At 41.2% G+C, this 20,400-nt stretch overlaps 3 protein-coding genes across 5 annotated transcripts in view; 2 read left to right on the top strand and 1 right to left on the bottom strand.

Moving 5' to 3' along the window:
• The window catches only part of cpamd8 (C3 and PZP like alpha-2-macroglobulin domain containing 8), a 42,172-nt gene extending 32,973 nt beyond the window's left edge, over window positions 1-9,199 (top strand). For all 3 annotated transcript variants that reach the window (XM_036007484.1, XM_031307262.2, XM_031307263.2), the window contains 8 exons: window positions 2,357-2,431; window positions 2,856-2,961; window positions 3,178-3,288; window positions 3,372-3,584; window positions 5,115-5,189; window positions 7,275-7,476; window positions 8,106-8,223; window positions 8,267-9,199. In XM_036007484.1, coding sequence (XP_035863377.1) covers window positions 2,357-2,431; window positions 2,856-2,961; window positions 3,178-3,288; window positions 3,372-3,584; window positions 5,115-5,189; window positions 7,275-7,476; window position 8,106 — 783 coding nt within the window. In that variant the 3' untranslated portion in view covers window positions 8,107-8,223; window positions 8,267-9,199. The remainder of the gene's footprint in view (window positions 1-2,356; window positions 2,432-2,855; window positions 2,962-3,177; window positions 3,289-3,371; window positions 3,585-5,114; window positions 5,190-7,274; window positions 7,477-8,105; window positions 8,224-8,266) is intronic.
• Window positions 9,200-10,975: 1,776 nt separating this feature from the next.
• Window positions 10,976-13,402, top strand: odf3l2b (outer dense fiber of sperm tails 3-like 2b). Its single transcript, XM_031307015.2, has 4 exons — window positions 10,976-11,071; window positions 11,776-11,886; window positions 12,276-12,389; window positions 12,665-13,402. Exons 1-4 carry the CDS (start codon window positions 11,032-11,034, stop codon window positions 13,150-13,152), a joined length of 753 nt encoding a protein of 250 aa, XP_031162875.1. The 5' UTR covers window positions 10,976-11,031; the 3' UTR covers window positions 13,153-13,402.
• Window positions 13,234-18,677, bottom strand: cks2 (CDC28 protein kinase regulatory subunit 2). Its single transcript, XM_031307012.2, has 3 exons — window positions 18,436-18,677; window positions 17,535-17,662; window positions 13,234-13,816 (listed from the first exon to the last, which is right to left on the bottom strand). The coding sequence occupies exons 1-3, from the start codon at window positions 18,492-18,494 to the stop codon at window positions 13,773-13,775; spliced, it is 231 nt and encodes a 76-aa protein (XP_031162872.1). The 5' UTR covers window positions 18,495-18,677; the 3' UTR covers window positions 13,234-13,772.
• Between the last annotated feature and the right edge of the window lie 1,723 nt (window positions 18,678-20,400).

Below are 20,400 nucleotides of genomic sequence, written 5' to 3'. Positions count from 1 at the left end.
GGTGGTGATGGTGCAGTGGATATGACACATGCCTTTGGTTTGGGAGACCAGGGTTCGATTCCCACTGTGACACATCAACCAATGTGTTCCTGAGCAAGACACTTAACCCCTAGTTGCTTTGGATAAAAGCGTCAGCTAAATGACATGTAATGTAACATATACTTTGGATATGTGTGGTTTTATGTAAACGTTTGTTGAAGCAGTAAGAAATCAAGTGATTACCTGATCTCCTTTGTTGTAAGAAGTTGGACAGAACAGCTCCTGAAGACTTCCTTTAAATGGGACAGCCCCTCTAAAGTGCTGTGTCTTCATGTGTTCATATGTGTCATAGGCAAGAGAAAGATCATTAAGTTGAGGGTCGTTTTTATGGTGTTTTTTTTAAGGTATGATAAGAGAAAGACCAGCTGGCTCAGAACCCGTAGAGTTACAATGTCTCAGGTCAGAGGCCATCGGGCCTCTCTTGGCCCACAAGTCCAAACACACACACGCGCACGCACGCACGCACGCACGCACGCACGCACGCACGCACGCACGCACACACACACACACACACACACACACACACACACACACACACACACACCTCTTTGGGCCTTGTGAGGTACAGACTTTATAGTATAGTTTACAAAGAACAGAGGGAAGAGACAGATATGTAATAAACAGAGGACTAGATTAAAGAAGTAGCATGTGTAGGATGGATGGGTGATTTGAGGAATGGTTCTACTGAGCGAGAGACAGCAATGATTCATTTTAAGGGCTGGATCCAGGTCAGCTCCCCAGGCACCCGTCAGAAGCCTGTCCTTCATTAGACAGTTATAGGGCCTTAGTCTGCAGGCTTCCACCTCTAAAAGAGCCACCTCTCTAGCTACCTGGGGAGATGTTAAACACACACATATACTCCTGTGAGTGTGTCAGTTGAGGCTGACCTGAGTTGTAGTGGCTAACAAGCTCAGTTTACACCCCTGCTGGCCTCCCTTGGAGTTTTACTACTGCCTACCCGACTGCCACTGACATTCCTCAATTTATGGTGGCAAGCTAGGCTTCTACAGTCATGTCTAGTTGCTTTCATGGAAGCTGTAGTCATGAATGATTAGTCCGGTGACTGACTCGGAGCTACTGCAGCCATGGCCTCTTATCACCCAATATAATGAGCTTTGTTTAACGACCCAGAACCCACTGTGGATATAACATTTGAGCTATGGGAGTTCATTGGAAAGTTTAGTTGCTAGATAGACAAACAATGCTTTTGTAAACAGAGGGACCAATTGTATGTGTGTGTGTGTGTGTCTCGGTGGCGCCAGCTCAGACTGAGCACCTCATAAACCTCTGCTGTCCAAAGGCTGCCACCTTTGACAGAATGAAAAATCCCTGCTGGCTCTCATGCTCAACATACTCAAATTTGCCATAAACAGCTTCCCCATTACTCATTCATACAATCATATTTACTAGATGTGGTCATACATGCACGTCTGACCCAATTATACAATTGTGCACAAGGTTCGCAAAATACCAGAATCTCTCTAAGCACTGATAGGCGACCCCAGAGAAAAGCTAGCCTTGTTGAATTAAGAAAGGCCTTGTTGAACACACACTTGCTGATTCTCACCGTCTTCAGTTCAGTAAAGTCAGTAAGTTCAGTCTTTAGTACAAAACTAGGCCTATACAAGCGCTCTTTATAAGGTTAATACCTCACCCGTCACCTATTTGCGACATTTAAAACATCATGATTGCTTCTGTGGCTTTCAAATACTACTTTAGTCAATCCAGGGTTTTTGTTACCTGTTTAACATGTAATATTTGAGTGAATAATTAACCCTGATTAACATGAGACGGAGCTGTCCAGCCTGCTGTGGTGCTGATTACTATTTATGCCCATTTCCATGTCCATGACTACTAATTGTACCTTAATGTTAGAATCAAATGTCCAGCTGGCTTCACTACGAGCCATGTGCTCTTTGTCCATGAATGTGCCTTTTGTACTATTAATCAGTTACATTCTTCATCAGCATCAGCCATAGCTTTGACTTTATCACGATAGATATAATGCATAAGGGAGATATATGTTTGGTTCATTTTCAATAATGAACCATTTTCAATATATTATTATGAATTCATGGTGCCTTAAAGAAGATGTTGGCATGTTACATGTTAAGCTAGTTTACAGCACTAGGTTTCCACAGGGCAATGCTAGAAACTATTTATTTATTATAGTATTTACTATAGTTCTTCACCAAGGACATACAAAGACACATGCACACATACCCTACAAAATTGTAGGACTAAACCAGGTCAAAATCTTTGAGTCCAGTTGAGTTGTGTTTTTTGCGGCATGATTTTCTTGTGTCTTACTCAACAGCTTCTGATGGACAAGCGCGTGGGTCTAAAGAGATATGAGCTGAATGGGAGAAAAGTGTTGTTCTACTTTGATGAGGTGAGTTTAATCCTTATTCGTCCATGATGTGTCCATCAGGGCTCATTTCAGGGAACACTGTATCTGTGTGGAGATGGTGGATGAGGAGAGGGTTACTCACCAGTCTTTGCACAGGGTTTTGTGTGTGTGTGTGTGTGTGTGTGTGTGTGTGTAAAAGTGTATATATAATATAGTGCATATTTTGTATTATTGTCACTCAAACTCGCCTTTTTAGAACTGCTTTTAATGTTTGATTAATGTGCGTGTATTTTAGTGTGTGGATTTATTTTTTAAAATGTTAAGTGTCTTTGAGTATTGTAATATATATATATATATATATATATATATATATATATATATATATAAAATGCATTTGTACATTTGTACGCGTTTCTAGGTGTTTTTGTAAATATTTCTTCTGTGTTTGTTTGTCACCCCTTCTTAGATCCCCAGCCAGTGTATGACATGTGTGGCCTTTCAAGCTGTCCGGGAATACATTGTGGGCAAGACAGCACCTGTTTCGGTCAAGATCTATGACTACTACGAACCAGGTGTGCCTCTGATGAATATTTTAAGTACTGCTCTTTAAAGAGTTACAGAGCAAGACACCTGTCTAACTCACCATGATTTATGAAGTGCCTTCTTTTTTTTGGTGAAAATTGGATTTCATTTTTTTAGTTTAAGATCCAGTTATGGTGAGCGTCATCATTGTTTTTGTGTGTGTGGATGTGTGAACGTGCTGGTGTGGGTCTGTGCTTGTCATGCAGCCTTTGAGGCCACCCGGTTCTACAACGTTAGCGAGAGCAGTCCGCTAGCACGGGAGCTGTGTGATGGACCCACTTGCAATGAGGTGGAAAGTTCAACCAACCAGTGGATAGGTGAGACTCATAATATGCTCCTAATGATTCACAGACACCGCACTTACGTCAGTCTCTTTAAAACACTTTTTTTTTTTCTGCAGGTTTTGTGCAGGCGAACCAGTGCAACAATGTGTTTGGCTGTCTGGAGGAGGAGCAGTTTGAACGCTGCACTTGCTACAGGGACTGCGGTTACGACGGGGAGCCAGTTTGTGGGTCAGACGGCCAGCTGTACCAGAACCAGTGTCAGATGGAGGTGTTTGCCTGTCGAAACGGGACACGCATCAAGCAGGTTCCACTGTCCCAGTGTCCTCACGGTAGGAACTCTCGCATCGCACATCACCTGGCCTCACCTGGACTTTGACCTTACAACTAGTCAGGCTCCATCATTCACTCACGCTGCTGCTTGCACTACTATAACCTGGTTCAAGACCTCTGAATCTCCACCCACATCTCAGATCTGTTCAATGATTTAAACAGGTGTGCCGGTTGGAGAAACAATCGACCAATCACAACTTAGTAGGCAGGATTAAGAAGTGGGCGTCATCTTCTTACATAGTTAGCTAACTTCTTAGCACATTTGTGTAAAGTACAGAAACAACTCTTAAATATAAATATCAGGTTTCTTTGATCAGTGCGAAAAAACGCTAAATGCTCCTAAGCATCCAATGCAGCAGCTACTGATTAGTTACGGCAAAACAAGAAATTGGCTAAAATGAACACAATGTCGGGCCGAATAAATGAAGTGAAACAAAAATGCTACTAGACGCTGAATGAAATAATACTTAGATTACATTTCACTTTATTTTGAAACAGCCACGTTCTCATACTCCTGCTTATCACATCCTCGAGCAGCCAGTATCAACTACATAGTGTTCATTTATACAATAGGGGGGCTGTAACTCACAGACATTGACAGCAAAACTTTTCCTCTCTTTAGAGGAAATAAGTATGTGTCCGTATGAGTACCCTCAGTCCTCTTGTGAGTTTGTGTATTTTATCAGATACAGTCAGTTGGCTTAGCTATAACTTAGTGTTTATGTGTGTGCATGCCGTGCGTGTGTGTGGTAGTACTCATGTCCATTGTGCACGCATCTGCATGTGTCTGTTCAGACGCACGTGCGAGTGCGTCTATGCTCATCTGTGTGTGCCATGATCTGAGCTGTAGGAACAGCTGTTCAGGTGTTGAGCTGATTACTGGATGAGTTTTCTGAGGAGAGCTCCCCGTTGATTCCCCACACCCACACCCTATTTCCCTCTCTGCTGTATTACAGGGCTCTCTCCAAATGACAGAGTGCTTTTGTCCAGCCCTTTGAAATCCTTGTCACATTCCTTTCCGACGCACAGCCCAACAACAAAGGAGCCTTCATGTTGTGGAGCCGATTGGGAAAAGGCATAGACAAAACTTTGGTGGGAAAAGACCTCAGTTTGTGCCAAGTGGTTCATGCTGTAGATCATCAAATGAATCATATTTTTGTTTAGAGCTCCCTGACCTTGTTTGTTTGTGTATGGTTGTGTGGGAGAGAGTCATGCCACCATTTCCCTGTTTTTGAAAAGGAATAAGATACAATTTGTTTCCACACACCATCACTCTGGTCATGGTTTGGCCCCTGCTATTTTTGAAAAGATTTTAATGCAGGCCTCTGTTGAGACTGAGTGTACATCATTGTTTTGCCAAGAGGTGTTGCTCAGTGGGGTGGATAATGCTTCTGGGCAGTATTTAGATTATGCAACACTGAAACTGTGTTTAATTCATTACTAGGTTTTTTTTAGTTGCCGAGGCAGCCACATAAATGTGAATAATCTAACGTGTGTGTGTGTGCGTTTGAATGTGTTTGTATTTCCAGTAGAGACCACGGTGGAGGACAGGCAACCAATAGCAAACCAGGAAACTGCTCAGCCCTCGGTGCCTGTACACACAGGTAACTTCAGCTTCACCACACCTTTCTCTACTTGTACACTGCTTTGCATTACCTTTCATCTCACCTCTCTTGCTCTCCAACCTTCTCTCCATCTGCATGCTTAAGTCCATCTGTACCCAGCAGCAGAAGCAGTACTACTCTATATATTTTCTGTCTACAGTATTCCGCATCCATTAAAAGTCAAGATTTCCGGCATGTCATATGTTGTTTGCATACAGCATTTTTAGTTAATTGTTTTTCAATGTGGAGAATGAAAGTTAGTTAACAAGGGCAGAAAGAAGAAAGAGTGACAAAGAGATGAAAGGGTGTGTGGGAGTGTATAACAGAGAAAAGAAGGGTGGGAAAGATAGTCAAAGAGGGATGAGCGGGAGACAAGATGAAAGAAGAAGGGGGGGGGGGGGAGAGAGCAGGGTAGAAAGAGAGAAAGGATGAAAAGAAGTAGTAGAGGCAAGAAGATATGTAGTTGAGGTGTGTGGCAGCACATTCCCCTGCTACCACATCATGTCTACAATCGCTGTGATAAATAGGTGGATAGGTTTCACACTGCAGGCTTGATTGTTGCTCTGCCATGAGCTTAGATCATCTGCCACTTCCAGAAAAGGCAGCCAAAGAATTCCTGGTAGGATGTTTGGCTGCATGTGGAGGGAGGATGTAGCTGTGTTACATTTGGCAACAAAAACATAAAAAGGCACTGCAGTCATTCACAAGTTGCAGAAGTGTGCATACTGTACATGCATGCTGTGTGTGCGTGGATTGCATGTAGTGATATGTGAGCTGTTTCCGATTTTAATTTATTTTTTACCGATACATAACATTGTGTGTGTGTGTGTGTGTGTGTGTGTGTGTAAAAGATAGTGTGATGTGGCACAGCCTGCACTGACTTGTTTCCTAGCCGGTAGCTGCTCACAGAGCTACTCTCAGTCAAAGGTCTCTGTAGTACAAAAGCACTCCTTCGCACTCACCACAGGAATGCACCCACACATATACAGTATATCTACATGCACGTACGCATATTGCATGCTCACACAGGCAAATAAGCACACACACACACACACACACACACCTAGAATATGATAACCCTGTGGTGATTAGATTGAATAAGTACTGTAAAAACGCTGTCATTGTAAACCATTAGAATGTTGACGACATGCCCGCTAAGTGCACTGAGAGTGTAATAGGTGAAGGCAGGCTATGCCAAGGAACTGACAGTTTCCACTGGAACAGCGGAGGAAGCTGAAGCTCTGGAATTAGCTTCCCTGTGCGGACTTGTCTTATTAGTGAACTTGTACCAGAGGACAACATACATTGTACCAGATACACAGACTTGCAGGCTTTATTTGAGATGAAATTTTCCTTCATGTGCATGCGCTTTAACCACTTAAATTTAAATATTTAAGAGTCAAACGTTTACGTATTGTGTGTGTGTGTGTGTGTGTGTGTGTGTGTGTGTGTGTGTGTGTGTGTGTGTGAGAGCATGCTATGTAAGAACACAACATTTTAAGCAGGGAGGGACCCCTACTGTCTGTGCTGGGGTACTGCTGCACATGTACAGGATATAAAAGATGCCCAGTGGAGTTTTCTTGTAAACAGACAAAAGTTATGTTTACATTTAGTTTTAATCACCAGAATGCATTGTGTGTATATTTGAGGTCTAACAAATGTGTTGAATGTATTTTCTATCTCATAAAACATCTGCACAGGCGTTTTTTTCTTAAACGTTTGAAACCTTTCTAGTTTACATCCATGTTTACTGCCTTCTTCCCTACCACATTGCTAGGTTTCTTTGCACGTTACTGTTGCTTGCAGATCAGTGGAGTAGTATCAAACCATTGGCAGGAATCAGTACCGGATCACCCGCATGCATGGATATTCTTATGCGCATGTGCGAGAACAGACAACACAGAGACCCATATGTAACAACATTGCTCCATAAGCTTCTAGGGGTCACAGGGTACCTTTAGGTCTCCATTACACCCAGTTATTTACTCTTTGGCGACTAAATGCAGTACTTCTTCTATGTATATGAGATATTATCATCAACCATTTTGTGTCTCCATTTTTCTACCCCACCCGTGATCTCTCCAGGTGAAGAGGAGCAGGGGTCCATGGCAGAGGTGTCCTACTACTCCTATGAATACGACCCAGATTCTGAGTCTTTCCTTGCCGATGCAGAGGGAGGGGACCATTTTGACCTTCCTGAAGGTGGGGAGGATGTAGAGCAGAAGGTGCTCATGCCAACAGATACCCAGCTACCCACAGTGGACACAAAAAACACCCCTGAGCGATGGTAGGAGCTGCTCCCAACGATTTGTGTTTTTTTTCCCCAGACTTTGGGTTTCTGGATCTCAGGCATTTTAGAGCTTAAAGGATAATGCTGGTGTTATTCTATTTCTGTATGTTTCTTTCTGTCATCAAATCCCGTGAAAGGACCAAAACTAACAATACATCAATGTGTCTCTTAGTACTTTCAGAGTTCCCTACCCTGTCTGTAGCACCCAGCCCCAAGATCATTCATTCTTACAAAAGCAAATCTTTAAAAGCAGGTTACATATAAACAATATGTTTTGCTAGTTAGTTACTAAAAAGCTGGACACTGTAGCATACGTCACTCAAACAGAAGTAAATTGTGCGTTTGTTGGGGACTACTTTCAGACACGGATGCATACACATTTGGTGCTCTATTAGGTATTTACAGCCACAGGTGCTACAGTGCCCATTTAAATTGCTAAATCATTACGTAAGAAGTAGACTGTGATTTAATAGCATTTATGGGTAATTATTTGCAGGAATGAAATTTTGTCACTGGTCACTCATGGTTTGTCACACATTAAAGATTTATATTCAGTGAAAGAAGTGTTAACAGGGTCTGAGATGATCTCATAAAGAAAGTTTGTCTTGTTTTCTTGTCGTCCACAGAAACGCTCACAGAGTGAAGCCATACCCACCTCCAAAATGTACATTATTTGTGAATATGCTAGTGAATGGAAAGAGAAGAGAGACTTGGGACATGTTCAGTCTGGAAGGAAGAGATGATGGAGTCTGGAGAATGAGAGAGAGAGAGAGAGAGAGAGAGAGAGTGTGTGTGTGTGTGTGTGTGTGTGTGTGAGAGAGAGAGAGACCATTTTGAATGGAGTCTGTGTGGATGCATTTATACATTGGTGTGTGTGGTTGGATGTGACAGTGTATGACACAGCTATTAAGGTAGTGTCCTCCAGACTTTTATTTTTCTTCCTCCAGACTCCTGGTCACCAATAGGCACCATAGCGTCTTTGTTATTCACTGTACTGCCTTTATAATCACTAGAAGAAATAATCAAGTATTTATGTTTGTAATTACACCTGATTTTAAGCAAAATATTTTGTTATATTTTCTATCTGTGGTATTTATTTGTAGCTAGAGGTCATATCATTTTTATTTTATTTTTTTTGTCAATGCCCGACAATACACTCAACTTTCTGCCCTTGTGGTTCTTTGAGTTCAAACACAGATATGTTCTGTCAAAGGCTTTTTTTCTTCTTCTTTCATAGCAAGCTTTAACCCAATTATTGAAATGTTTGATGAAATTCCTGTGCTGGTATCCTGCTGGAAAAAGACATATGCTAACCATATGCTTTACGGAAACATAAGCTCAAATGTTTCTTTGGGCTTTTGCCTTTATTAGACAGCACAGTAGAGGTTGACAGGAAACATAAAGACGGAGAAGCGGACTGACATGTAACAAAGGTCTCTGACCGACTCATACTGGTCCACCAGGACACACCAGTCGTACCAAGGCACCAACATCATCTACTCTCAAGTCACCTTTCACCTTACCTACCTTAAGATTTGATTGTACAGTTCATAAGCTATTTTTGTTTTGTTCAATTTTGATTTGTTAAGCAATCAACTTAAAAATTAAGGATGACGTTTTGAATTTCTGTAAATGGACCAAATTTGATTAATTGAGCCCCTACTCATATCAAAATGTGTGCTTTTTAAAACAAACGAGAATAAAATTGTATACAATCCAAGCTTTTGGTTTTGTTGCCTTTTACGCTCTCAGGTTTTGATGTGGTGGTTAACAGGCAGACACTAGACTTGCTCATATGTCCAGTCATTAATATGGTCACGCGGGTTTAAGTCATTAGCTCCTGCACTTTGTTACCACACTCTTCTGTTTATGCTTGTGCTATTACACTTTGTACAACTGTAGGAAAGAAATCCCTTGACTTTTTAGAACAATACGATCTCTGCAGATGGAGCACAGTGCATGCATATGCTCCACTAGCAGAGGAGCTGCAGTTTATGAAAGCTGTGTTGCTCCATTTCCTTTGAAAGGCTAGTTAAGTCTGGAGATAATTTCCTGTCAGCAGTCAGCTGTATTACAACCCTGCTGCTTCAGATGGCCCTCTGCTTTGATAACTGACTCTGTGACCCCTGGCATGCTTCTGTGTTAGAGACAGAAAGCATGCACATGTGTGTGTGTACACCCTGTATGAATCTCTAGGTTAGGATGTGCACTGTACTATGTGTTACCGGGTTACCAAAGCAGCAGCGAGGGGAGAGTAAAAGCCTGTTAAAGTTTAATGTTTGTTTTCTGCACATCACTTGTCGACCCTCTCAGTTACTGTGGCCTCGGGCTCTGGCCTTTAAAGGCGTCAGTCAAATCCAAACAACAAATTATCACTGGGATTGGAGGAGATCAAAGAGGGCTAAACCGCATCTGGGTAATCGGTTTGACCTTAAGTTAAAAATGAGAAACCAGAGGGTTGTATGCTGGCCTGACAAATGATGGTACTCGGCCTGTAACTGCTCCAGGTATGCTGCGCTTAACATCTGACCCTGCTGTGTTGGGGCTTTATGTATGTGTGTTTCAGGGAAGAAAACACAGTATGCCGTTTCACAGCAGGGAAATAAATAAGAATTCTCTTTGCATTCCTGTTTTGATAAATGTAAAGAGGTGCATATGGAGAACTGGTACTGTCAACAGTTCATAGTTTAAGGTCAGATTGGAGGCAAATGTCATGGAACTTCACAAACTCTAAACTCTGAGCAGATGCAGTAGATTTACCCCGCCAGTCTAAATGGAAAAAAAACTTTGTTCCTGTAGTGACAGTAAGCCAGCAGTGCAGGGACCTGGCTGCAGCAAACTATCCACAGCAGTCTCCGTGGCAACTGCATGGATGGCTGAAGAGTGATATTGCGTCTCCACACTGCGATGAGCAGAAAGAGTGAAAGAGGGAGAGGGGGATCTTGGTTTCATGGTTTGCAGGGGGGAGCTAGCGTTACATGAGAGTGAATCGGAGTGATGACATTGTTCCTAAGTAGCAGCTGACTGCACCTATACATTGACTTCTGTGGAGGAAGGGCTATTCATCTGTCTGAGCCACCACAGGTGGACAAAGGGACAAACAGGCAGATAGATACAACCCTATCCAGTGTGCTGTTGACACTTTGATATGTATTATACGTCTCAGGTTTCCTGATTGTTTCAGAGGAAATTAGGGATTGATTCTGGATCATCCAGGGCTCTGGGTTTCACTGTCAGCCAGGGTACAGGTGATGCTGGATCCTGGAGAAACAATATTGTGATAACTGAAGAAAGACCACCAAGGTGCTCCTCTTAACGACTGAATTTCCAAGTATGCAGCCTGCCTCCATTCTGGCTGAAAGGGGGAATTACCTGTGGTAAGGTGCAAAAACAAAACAAAAAATTGCCTTTAAGGTTTTGATTTTTAGAATTGTCAATCATTTTTTCTTTAGCCAGCTTCTTGTTATGATTGACATGCTTGTATGAATGTTTCTGTAGTATTGATATCATTGAGGAATACCTGAAGTATCCGTCACTTCTACAAAGAGCCAAATGGAGAAAAGATACCCAGTAATAGCAGGAAGAGAAAAAGGTAAGTTCATCAATAGAAGCTACTTTTTACTGTGATTATGTAAATTAATGTGTATAAAACTATACATCTTGTGTATAGGCATGCATAGCATTAGCTATGCTCCAGATGGTTATTTCATAATTTCAAAGGCGGAACATTGAGCAGAGGATTTGTCAGTGTGCAGACCTGCCAGGACTCGCTCTTTTTCTGTGAAAAAATGCTCCCCACTTGCACACATGCCACTGAAGACATGTATGGTGCCGTAACACTTTGCTCTGGGTTGTCTTGATGTGTGCTGCATCCTGCTCGCTGGCTGTTTGTCTGACGCAGTGCACATGATAGACAACGATCAGATGCAGCTCTAGGGCTAATTATAAGTCATGGTGATGCGGGTCTAATGCAGATCCTTCTTGCCTCTCATATGGGAGTTTATCAGATGGTCAAATAAGTAGTCACAGTTATGTAAAATTCTGCATGCAAATGTTTGGACATTGCATTCTTCTTGCTCACTGGCTGGTGCTGAAATAAAGTATACTAACCTTGCTTTTCTATAACACACAACGTTGCAGAAGAAGCCCAGCTGCTTACATTAGTTACAGAAGCCATGATTTACACAGAAACTGTTGGCACTTTTAATCTCTGTTACTGCACAACAGTGTCATTTGTGCACGGTAAACATATTTTATTTATTATATTTTAATATATTTTATTCCCCACGTCTCTAGGGCCAGGTCCTGGTCGCTATGGGCTTCCTCCCACCATTGGATTTATGGGCCATGACTTCACCAAGCCAACTAGCCCTGCCTATTCTTTCCATGGCAGGATGAGTGACACCAGTGAGTTCTTTATCTCTTTCTCTAAATTTTAGATTATAGCTACATAGCTGCAGAGGAAATATTTGTTAATTATGTAATTAAATGCTTTGATATCATCTCGGTCAGAACTTTGATTTCAAAGCCATACATCTTATCAAGAACACACAAAAACATTACAATTGTACTATTTTATAAACAATTTATATGACATTTATTGATTGATTCAATGTCCTCAAATGCATCACAAGTGTACACATCCTAATTGGTGTAATGTCAAATTAGAGCCTGTAGGGGGAGACAACGCCTCCTAATTCTGTAGCCAGTCTATTTTAGGACCATTGCATGGTCAAACCAAACTGACAGAGGATATATTATTTTAAATTGATCATAAATATTTACTTTTGCTGCAGTGTATTGTGTAGACTCAAGTCCAGGGCCGCAGTATCACATTGATGCAAAAATCACTCGTTTTGGAAGGGATGGCACACCTGCATACTCAATGTTGGGCAGAGTGAAAGCACAGAGTAAGTTCCTCTTCAATAACTGCTATTTTGAGTGCACATTTTGTTTCAGATTCATGTACATGCTGTAATGATGCATTTTTAACCAAGACAAAACTAACTGCTCCATTACTGTGAAAGGATGAACCCTTGTACAAAAACCATTTGTTTTTGGCATTACCTCTAGAGAGCCAGTGTCAGCTGTTACAACTGAAAATCTAAACCCCACTAAGTAAACACACTCTACCATATGTTGCTGAGTTTATGGTTTCTATTTTCAACGGTTTTCTGTTCACTAGAGGAGCTATCCCAGACGCCTGGACCAGGTGCGTACAGCCCTGAGAAAACCCCACCATGCAACCTCCAGCACAGACCTCCATCCTACACAATGGGCTCTCGAACACACTACCGGAGCGTTGACTCAGTGCCTGCTCCCAACAGGTACTGTCTCCCTCCGCTCATGGGCCCTCAAGTTCCAAACAAGCAATCCAGCTCAAGCTACACAATGTCAGGTAGTTACAGCAGAGGGGGACCATCTGTGGACTTAGCCAAGACGCCAGGGCCTTGCAGGTACAACAGTACGGACCCAAGTGTCTATCTACCCAGGCAGCCGGCGTTTTCCATGCTGGGACGTCACGGCTTACCAAGAGATGCCACTAAGAAACCTGGTCCTGGAACTTATAATCCAGAGAAAGTGACAGTTCACAAGGCCCGGGCACCAACCTACTCCCTGGGCATTAGACACTCGGAATTTGTTACTCCACTAGTTGTCAATGTTTCTGACTGAACACCATTACACTCCCAAAAATGAGAAACATAATTCTGTAATCTGGTAGAAAAAAAGGAAAAGAAAATTCATGAGGAAACATATGTGAAGAAGTACATTTAATTTTGTTCTTTCAGCAACAAAGGGCATGTTGAATTATCCAAGACTCCATATCAACATTTATAATATCTAGAAATAATAATATGTACACAACACAAACATACATTTAAAGAACAGGAAAACACAGAAAGCTCTTTCGGGGAAAATAATGGGCTTAAGAAAAAAAGAAAGAAAAGAAAAAATACAGAAAAACCTATGCCTGTGCGATACTCTGTAAAAATCATAACAAAATGGCATCAAAAGACATTTAAAAAATGTGTTAAAATGTACAATTGTCAGGCACTCTTTCACCTTCATATTGTTTTTAAGGTTATCATTCACAGTGGAATCGATCCGTTTGCCTCTCATTACCTCTAAAAATTGAGGGAATTTTGAAAAGACAAAAAAACACACAATGCAACTAAGGGTTTTCTACACAATACATTAGAACATATGTAGATATGTATGTAGAAGAGATGTATGGTTCAAAGACGATACAAATCAGCAAAGATGATAGCAGGCATTTTACAGATGGGTCCCATTTAATCCTTTGGGAGAGGTCTTCTGAAAAGCAGTATGTGTGGCTCTGGAGAGTAAAGCAAAAAAGAAGTATCTGTCAGCATCATCTACTCACTACAGTACAGTACAGTGGTACTGGTTACACCATACAGTGTACCTTCATGCACACAGCTGTGCTCCGTGTGCATATAACTTTCATTGCAGTCTAATGGCACATGCTCGGAGCTATTTAAACCTACATTGTGTCATTTTTTGAGTTGATTCTTAGCAAAAAAAAAAAAACTTTGTTCTTTCACAAATATGTGCTCACTCATGTGTAATTACTTCCACCAACTAATCAAAGTATTCTCGTAAGCGTAGAATCTGTCATTCAGAATACATACGAGCGACTCGCTCGAATGACGGCCGGCATGTCGCGCCTCCATCTTTAAAATTCAGTAGCCAAAGAGGGACATACCTCCGCATTTCGCCCTCTTACACCTATTGGCACCGTGACGAACGCCAGGGGGAGATTACTCGCCAGGGAAGCGAAAAAGAGAATTAAAAACGACAACGCGACAGGCAAAGCAACAAGACCAAAGTTAATATTGGAGTGGCTAGAACAGCTGTGTGTAAACGATGGAGAGAGCTAATTTCAGGTTTGGCCACCGTAGGAGGACGGGCTACAAAGTAATATTCAGTTGGTTGTCATATACAATTTCACCGCTAGATGGGAGAAATTCTTAAGCCCGAGACACACCAAGCCGATAATCGGCCGTTGGACAGTCTGGCTAGGTCGGTGACTCGAGGCTGTTCGGTGTGTTCTGTGCCGTCATCCGTCTGAGGCGCCCGTCGTCCTTCATTTTGGCCGATTTGACATGTATAAATCGGCGGGGCGGGCACTGCCGGCAGTCGGACTCAAATGACCCATCTGAGAGTGCTAACCCGGAAACTGGAAGCGGAATGAGCGTGACTAGAGTCTCTCAAAATTTGATGAAAATCTTTTAAACTGACCTTTGTCGATCTGAAATGAAAACAGATCAGCAACTGCACGGCCTATTTCTCGCTTAAAATGTTTTCAGAAACACGTTTTTGTGAACTATTTTAATACAATATGAAATCGTATTCTGAACAAGCCGCCATCACAAGCTATGTTTCCATCCACACGTTTTTATCCGAATTAAGTGATATCGAATGAAAAATGCCTTATGGAAACAGTAAAATTCGATTGAATTTCATGAATATCGACTCAAATGAAATACGTTTGGTCTCATCGGATTTTATCTTAATCGATATACGGCTTATGCGATAAACGCTGATGGAAACGTTATTTGCCGAATAAATAATGAATTGTGATTAAGTTTAAGGTCATTTTATGGTTGCAACCCACCACAAAGAAGAAGTTTTAGTTCATTTCCGCTCTGTTTGCACACATGGCGGGTGTCAACAAAGACAGATGGAAGTGGACGAACAAGGAGACGCACTACCAGGAGTGCCGACACAAATGTCCCTTATGATGCAACGATCGTCTACCACAGCCTGTAGTACGATTGATGGCCAGCCCTTTCTATTGACTAAATCCCTGTAGCCTTCAGCAGGGGGTCTAATCGGGACGTGAGTCCCGTCTATTGCGCCATACACCTGTGGCACAAGGTGCGCTCTGGAGTTACGCAGCGAGATATCATGCACCTCATCCACTCCAGGTAGGTATATATACCTTCGCATCATCCTCGTTCGTATGGCAACGTGTTGATAGCGTCGTCGTTTTCTTATTATAGCTTGATATGTCGCTATCAGCTGGCACATAAGCACTATTACAACTTGTGCAATATTGATCATTTGTTGGTAGATGGCGCGATCCATTTTGTCTAGCAAAACTTTGTTCGCAAAAGTTAGCTTGAATGTTGTGCGATTCAGTGCAAAAATGAATGGAAACACCTTAAAATGTCTCAAATCAATTCGATATACCAATTTGACCGCAAAACAGCATGTGACGTCATTACGCACAGGTTTTTATTCGCTTTAAAGCCGTTGGATGGAAACACTTTCACCAGCTTTATTCGCATGAGTTTTTTTTTACCGAACTTCAGATAATTCGATTGACAAGTGGATGGAAACTTAGCTACTGTCTGGCTTTGAATTTCCGGAGAAACCAGACCCACGTGACGCGTTCGTCCAATCAGCTGCCGGTTTTCATTTTTGGGTGACAATACAGATTAGCGCCGCCTGCTGTTATGGAGACGTATTACATCTCGTCACTTTGGTGTGTTCCGAGGCACTTTTTTGACCAACTCGGGGAGACTGATCAGTCCAACTGCCTTTTCTGCCGAGGGTCGGCCGTCTGGTCAGTGTGTCTGCAGCTTTACACAATGTAGCTTTAAGGATAGGTTGAGATTTTTCTCATGACTACCTTGATACAATACCCACATGCTAATGTACATTAGTTGTAAAACAAAAGTTGCCATTCACGGTTAGGGCTGGATACCGAATTCAATTTAGGCACTGATCCAATTGCCTCCTTAGTATCACAAAAATGCCTCGTCATTCAATACCTAAGGAGTCAATCTCAACAGTGTCAGTGAGTCAATAAGCATATGCAGCATGCTTCTACCAAGAGCTAGTCTATATCCATGACGTTCCACTTCCAGGATGCATGTCTTTTTCGCCGATGTCAGTTTCCTTCCGCTTTCTTTGTGTTGGAATTTTAAACTCCGGTGGACTATGGTTAACTGCTCCTAATATCTCTGCAGGGTAAATCCAGACAGCTAGCTAGACTACCTGTCCAAACTGAGTTTTCTCTCGCACGACTAAAACAGCTTTGAACGTACACATTCCACCAAAACAAGTTCCTTTCCGAGGCCATTTTGCAGCGGCACCGTGCGGAGCCGCCCTTGACGATTGTGATTGGTTTAAAGAAATGCCAATAAAGAGCACGTTTTTCTTCTATGACGGAGGGCTATGTGGACTAGCCAGACCCCTCCTCCGCAGCGTGTGGAGGATGGTCTGGCAAAGTGAGACTAACCAAGATCTAATAATGCTGGTGATTGTCTGTCTAACATTACATGTTGAAGAGGCAGGAAAAACTCTACGTTACGCATAGAAGGGGCTCACGTAGTAGGAGCTGAAAACAAAATAAAAAGATTTGTGCCGTAATGTTGTAGTTTCTTTTTGTTAAAATGGATTTTTATAAAATTGGTATGAAAAAAAGTATTGTTCAGGAACTGGTATCGAAGTCACAGTATTGGTATCGGAAAAGAAATTGAACGATACCCAGCCCTATTCACTGTAATCATTACAGATCATGAAGAGATCCCTTCGTGGCAAACTACAATGTAAGAATAGACAAAATCCAGTCCTGTGCAAAAAAAATGCACTCAACAGCTAAACTACAGCTAAAATGAAGCTTCAGCAGTCAGAGTCAGACAAAAACAAGAAGGTATTTTCCAAATGTACAGTCCCTACAGTGTGTTCCTTGCTGAGCTGCAGTGAAGTGATAGTAACACATACTATTCCAACGTTAGAAATACCCATTTGATTAGACATATTTAGACTGCTAAAACCATATATTTGCTTTGGCTGAGCATGACGATACATTTTTGCACAGAAAAAGCTAAAATGTATTTTATTTTGTCCCTCATCTCCTGTAGACACCAAGTAAGAAAAGATCTCTCCACAACCAGCATGGACAGAAAAGATGGTTGCAATAAGCAATAGCTCGTTTAATATAGCTACATGTGGGCTTGTGAGCACCGTTTCAAGACAAAACTTGAAAATGTGAAACTAATTTTAAGTCCACCGTCACTCACCTGGTTTGTGGATCATGTAGTGAATCCAGCCCTGGCTCTGTTGCACCCCCAGTCCCCTCCACTCATCTTCTGTCATCAGGTGGGAGGAGGGCACCAGTTTAGACAACTGCTTTGGAAGCACCACATGCCTATGGGAAGATAAATAAAACAATCAAGAACTACCCACATATTTTAAGGATGGTCAAGGAGTAAGTTGACTTAAGGATGAAGACCATTTTTGGTAACTTTAACATAATAATACACAGCAGTTTGTATTCTATTTTATGTACATTTTATTAGTTATTTCTGTTCATTTCTATACCCATCTGTAACGTTATTTATGTATGGTGTTTCTGTTGTGAAAAGGTGTAATATTATCTTATCTTAAGGATAACTAGCTAACGTTAACGTTGACGCTCGAGGCCTCAATTTACGATAACGTTACTAGCTAGGTAATGTAACGTTAAGTTAGGATTTAACGTTGGTTCGTTTTTTTTTTTAGCTACATTGCACAGGAAGTAACGCTAGCCTTACTCCAACATCGTTCAAACCAAACCGATTTTAACATTAACTTCACCCTTAACGTTACCGTAACGGTTAGCATAGCTAGTGTTTACTTTTAAGTTGATCAGGAGTTGTTTTGGTTATGTTAGCTTGTGTTACTTTCGAGGCTTAGCTAGCTAGCTAACGTAACGCTAATCTAAATTACACAACGTTACTCAGTAACGTTACCGTATTTTATGAAATTGGCTACCCATTTCAAAAGAAGTTGTCAGGATACGTTAACGTGATTTTGAGCTGTCTAAAGTTAGCTAGCTTACATAACCAACTTTACCGTGATTTGCCGTTACCGAACACAAGAAAATTGACTTTTGAAAACGTTAGCTAGCAAATGCCAAAAACGTTAACATGTTAATCATACCTGTACTCGAAGTCCTCATCGTTATACTTGTCAGAATAGTAAATCTGTTTTTTCGACATTTTCAGTGGATAGCAGTCAAAGCTGAAGTCCGGGAAGTTGTTTTCGGGTGATGTGAAGAAGATAACTTAGCTCACTAACTTACTAGCAATGTTTGCGAGCGCAACAAGCTGCTGTCATCTGCCGCTGTTTTCTGAGAACAATTCAAACCCCAACGGTTCCCCGCAATCTCCTGATTGGTCAAGGCGGCAGCACGTGGAAGCCCCAGCTACTTAGATTGTCTATGTTTGGGAAGATAAACCACTCGGCTGTGAAAGCACAACTCTTCATCTAGGAAGCATGGTTTGCAACAACAGGTGTGTTTTCCCCGTAATTCTTTTTAAAAACGTCCATTTCAGCTATTATCTTAACTTTCGGTTTTGTGCCATATGGTTCAAATACGTGTTTGAAAGGGAAGATATTCGATGTATTTGAAAACGTTTTGGTACTTCACCAGGACTATTCTGAAAGCGCAAAGGGGCTCAACGAGACCTCGTCACCTCTTCACTTCCTCTGCCACGTTGCGACTTTTCCTGTCCTTGTCTCCTCGCTCCCCGGCTTGGTTGCTGGAGCCCGTCCATGGATGTAATAGAGAATATTTGATGTATTATAATAACTCGAGATGGGAGGCGTATAGGCAAAATATCACCAGGGGTAAAGTGCAAAAGCGCTTGGTAGAAGTGAATTCAACTACTAATATTGACATGTTCGGCCAATATCAATCCTACTGGAGTATGTAGGCTATGTTTTTTGCTGATATACTAACAGTGCAGGCATATGTATGGTGTAACCAACATTTCGATATTAAATACGAACCCTAAATACAAAGCTTGAACACAATTATAGGCTAACATTACTCCATACCATAGACTGTAATATTATACAGTCTATGCTACAGTGAGTTTGAAATAGAGTTGAATATAGAATATGTAATTGGAGATCAATCTAACCAAAGCCACAAGGAAATAACAGCTTTTATAAATGGCCTATATAAATCTAGCATTTAAAATGTTTTTTGTTGTTGTCATCCTTCATGTTATTTTTCTAACTTATCTTGTTTCACGTTCTCTTTATTTTGCCTGCCGAATGGTCATTTTTAACTTTAATTTGATTGGATTTATGGGATAGCATATGGTGCGTAATCATATGCAGCACTACATAAACGGTATGCTGTTTTGACCTTGTCCCTTAAGAGGCCAAAGGATTATGCAGCAAATAATGTAATATAGGCTTTATAATAATTGCGTCTTAGTAGGGCTCTTAAAATAATGTATTTATTATTTAACTTGTTGGCTGATTTGAGGCAAAGGAAATAATTAAAACCATGTATTAATTTAAGGTATCTCACAATTATTTTTGTAATGTATTCAAATATAGGCCCACATTTGTCAGATAACCTATAGAGATATTATTATCTTCATGATTTCAGTTTGTATCCAGGTGAAATTGTCACTTAATATTTTCTAAACTTATATCACAAAATATATTGCTCACCATTTACATGTGACATATATCCACTAACGTATTACTTTTTATTCTTTATATTTCAATAATTACTGTTGTGATTTCATAATAAGCTATACACAGAGGAATGGATCAGTCATCTATTATATTTTCTCTCTAGGCCTTATACATATATCACTTTTCCCAGTCACTGATTTGTTAGTACATGAAAAATAAACTCTTGCTTTACATTTTAACCAAACAAAGTAGTTTGAGAATTTTGTTGTTGCAAGTAACCTATACCGTTGTCAAGGTGATTGCTGCTAATGAGTGGTGGTGTATTCACAGCATGATTTGTTCCACTTGTATATGCGCACTAACAAAGTCACAAGGTACATTATGTTTCCTCTTCACATAGAGAAAAAAATCACAGATAGTTGAGTGTTTGAAACTGTAGTGTAACAATTGCAATTTAGCAATCTATTG

This window comes from Sander lucioperca, chromosome 11 (genome assembly GCF_008315115.2).
Source record: "Sander lucioperca isolate FBNREF2018 chromosome 11, SLUC_FBN_1.2, whole genome shotgun sequence".
Taxonomy (NCBI): domain Eukaryota; kingdom Metazoa; phylum Chordata; class Actinopteri; order Perciformes; family Percidae; genus Sander; species Sander lucioperca.
Note: the sequence above shows the minus strand (reverse complement) of the source record. Positions and strands in the feature narration are given on the sequence as shown.

Bases quoted from the DNA above. Each gene is read 5' to 3' on its own strand.
- cks2 (XM_031307012.2), bottom strand. From the start codon at position 18,494: ATGTCGAAAAAACAGATTTACTATTCTGACAAGTATAACGATGAGGAC. The intron at 17,663-18,435 runs GTATGATTAACA...ATCTTCCCATAG, and splicing joins GATGAGGACTTCGAGTACAG to GCATGTGGTGCTTCCAAAGC. The intron at 13,817-17,534 runs GTGAGTGACGGT...TTTACTCTCCAG, and splicing joins CTACATGATCCACAAACCAG to AGCCACACATACTGCTTTTC.
- odf3l2b (XM_031307015.2), top strand. From the start codon at position 11,032: ATGGAGAAAAGATACCCAGTAATAGCAGGAAGAGAAAAAG. The intron at 11,887-12,275 runs GTGAGTTCTTTA...CTTTTGCTGCAG, and splicing joins TGGCAGGATGAGTGACACCA to TGTATTGTGTAGACTCAAGT. The intron at 12,390-12,664 runs GTAAGTTCCTCT...TCTGTTCACTAG, and splicing joins GGGCAGAGTGAAAGCACAGA to AGGAGCTATCCCAGACGCCT.